Here is a 3,155-nt window from a genome sequence, read left to right as displayed (position 1 = left end):
CCACTTTATTCTCCAGGGCCCGTGCTTTCAGAAAATATAAAATGTTTGGAGGTTCAAAGAGAAAAAAAAAATGCTGATTTTAACATGTGTGTGATAAAATGAAAAAATTGCCCTGCCCTTTACAAGTAGTAAAATATACATCCTTGTAGACGTATGTATCCACATTCCCATTATATATTCATAAGGTTATACAGTATTTGTGTTTTATGAAACATTGTATTATAAAATATCATGCTGACAATGTTTAATATTTACAATTGCAGATATTCATGCAGAATGGAAACCACAGATTCCAACCAGTCCCCTGAAAACTATATGGTAGGGGGCAATGACACTTTTTTTGTTTCCCCCAATGTGTTTCCATATCTCAAGGCCTTTTGCATCACTTGCTACAGTTTCACATTTATTGTCGGAATTGTGGGAAATGGTTTAGTCATCTGGATTGCTGGGTTCAAGATGAAGACCGTCAGCGCAGTGTGGTTTCTCAACTTGGCCATTGCCGACTTCCTGTGCTGCCTCTTTCTTCCCTTCGCCATTGTGGAGTGGTTTTTATTCACCATATCTTACTATCCTGAAGAGCTGTGTAAAATCAGTGTAATGACTTTGATTCTAAACATGTGCAGCAGCGTCTACTTCCTAACCGACATCAGCGTTGACCGTTGTGTGTCCGTGACAAGGCCAATATGGGCAAAGCTACACAGAACACGCAAATTAGCACACATTATTTCCGGTATGGTTTGGGGGTTGTGTTTGATTTTGTGCGTTCCATTGATTGCCTTCCACAATCTGTACATTGACTTTTCAGACTGTTCGGAAAAATCTGTGCAAGTTGAGAACAGTTCATCAGATCAACTTGTGAAAATTTTGCGAGACACTAGATTTGTCCTTATGTTTGCGCAACCCTTCACCGTTATCCTTGTTTCTTATGGTCTTATATTTCTGAAGCTGAAAAAAAGAAGGGGATTGAAACGATCTCCACAATCGTACCAGATATCAATTGCAGTTGTGTTCTGCTTCTTCATCTGCTGGTTTCCATATTATACCTGGCCCCTTGTCTACATTGACAAAGCTAAATACCAATTAGATAACCTGATAAATGAAATTTGCATATGTCTGGCTTACTTCAACAGTTGCATAAATCCTATTCTATACGTGTTCTTTTGCCGAGACTTCAAGAACAGTTTCTTCAAATCCATTCCAGCAAGGCTGGAGAAAGCATTCTTGGATAGATCTGAACTTCAGAGTAGTGAAGAACTAAGTGGATAAAATATTTATCATAGTTACACATAAATCGACCTTAATTATGAAGAGCGTCTGCAATCGCTTGATTTATTCTCCCTGGAGAAGAGACGCCTGAGAGGGGACATAATAGCAATTTATAAATATCTCAATGGTGATCTCAGCATAGAAAAAAAGCTATTCAGTCGAAAGGATTGCATGAGGACTGGAGGGCATACAACGCGATTAGAGGAGAAGCGTTTTAACCTCAGGCAACGTGGGGGGGTTCTTTACTGTTAGGGCTACTAGATTGTGGAATTCTCTACCACAAGAGGTGGTTTCTGTGGGAAGTATGGTGGCTTTCAAAAGACTCTTAGATGTACATCTCAAGGAGAAGAACATTCAGGGGTATGAGAGATGATTACGGCCACACACATCTACACAGGTTGAACTGGATGGACTATTGTCTTTATTCAACCTCACCTACTATGTAACTATGACTGCCCGAAATGATCAAAAGTCAAACTGACCATTGGTTCATATGATATGCACTGTACATACAACATTTGGACACGTTTTAGACATGATTGAATGTAACCATTACATTTCATATGAAAAAAAAAAAAAAACATCATTGCTGGGACCATACATTAAAAGTGTGGAGGATCAAGAACAAGAGAAGGCACACTTTGCGAAGACACTTTATTTAAAGGACACTTTGCCAAGATTTCTTGGGCCAGTGGGCCAGAGAAATGCTGAGGAAAATTTGTGCGAGTTGCCACCTTGTGAGAAAAGTTGGCGGGCCTAGCGGCTCATTGCCTCTTCAGAGAGGGGGAAGCCAGAGTGAAGGATCCCTTAAAGAGTGCTACAGAGACTCACAAGCAGGGCAAGCTTTGCTCAGGCTCCAGCAAGGATAGCTTGCCGCCAGGAGTAGATGTGATGCCTCGGTGTTACAGAATGAAAGGACAATGTGAACACCAGTCGGGGGGGACTCTGCATTTCTTCATCCTAAAATGTGGGTCTGACTAGAATAGGAAAGAGTCAGTGCCCTGGTGTCTGAGAGGGGCTGTGCCTAATACTAGTCAAACCTGGTTCCCAGATGGAACCGGTGATACTATGGTAGTTAGTTAGCTTGGCAGGATTTGTTCTGTTTAGTCTATTTCAGGTGCACAACAGAGCAACAAGTCAAGCGTACCCTTAGGGGGCCTGGCAGTGTTGGAGATCTCTACAGGAATGTTAGAGTTAGAAATTATGCTAATGAGAAGGTCACCTCTACGGAGAGGGCAGTCTCACAGTGAGTATATAGAATGTACAAATTGTTGTCTACTCACCTTTTTTTCCTTTGCAGGCTTGCAGGGACCTTCGGGCCTTGGAGAGGCCTTTACTGTTCTCCTTGTACATATGTAAAGTCGTCATGTGTAGTTTAGTCAGTTAGGATGTTTACCTTTACCTGTCAAGCAGATTTTTGTTTGGCGGGGGATGCATTGGTCCAAATGCACCCGCTATCTTTCTATGTGTAAATATAGTACAGCAGCACAAACCTTTAATCTTTCTTCTTCACCAGGCCCCTTCACACCATTAGCAAACAACCCAGATTTTCTACCAAGGGCTCACAACCCATACATTCACAAGTCTCTAGGTCAGTGATGGCGAACCTTTTTGCGCCCGAGTGCCTGAATTTCAACACAAAATCTATTTATTTATTTCAAAGTGCCAACACTGCAATTAAACAAGGAAAAACAATAATTCAGCATGTGACAGCCCGGTCATCGACTTACCATAAGGTGGGGTACCTCAACAACTATAGACATCAGGAAGTCACAGACCGTCCACCCACAAAATAGTTGTGAATGAGGGCCAACCACGGTATTACCAATTACATTAACTTTAATAAAATACAAAAAATAGAAAAAATTGGCTAAAAGGCCATAAGTCCT

The 3,155-nt window shown here is 41.3% G+C and overlaps 1 protein-coding gene across 1 annotated transcript; it reads left to right on the top strand.

The window, feature by feature from the left end:
* Nucleotides 1-276: 276 nt before the first annotated feature.
* Nucleotides 277-1,266, top strand: LOC309568979 (C3a anaphylatoxin chemotactic receptor-like; the record flags this gene model as incomplete). Its single annotated transcript, XM_082274743.1, has 1 exon — nt 277-1,266. The coding sequence occupies one exon, from the start codon at nt 277-279 to the stop codon at nt 1,264-1,266; it is 990 nt and encodes a 329-aa protein (XP_082130869.1).
* Nucleotides 1,267-3,155: the final 1,889 nt, after the last annotated feature.

Source organism: Pelophylax lessonae, assembly GCF_965119305.1.
Source record: "Pelophylax lessonae genome assembly, chromosome: 12".
Lineage (NCBI taxonomy): Eukaryota > Metazoa > Chordata > Amphibia > Anura > Ranidae > Pelophylax > Pelophylax lessonae.
This window is presented reverse-complemented; position numbering and strand designations above follow the sequence as displayed.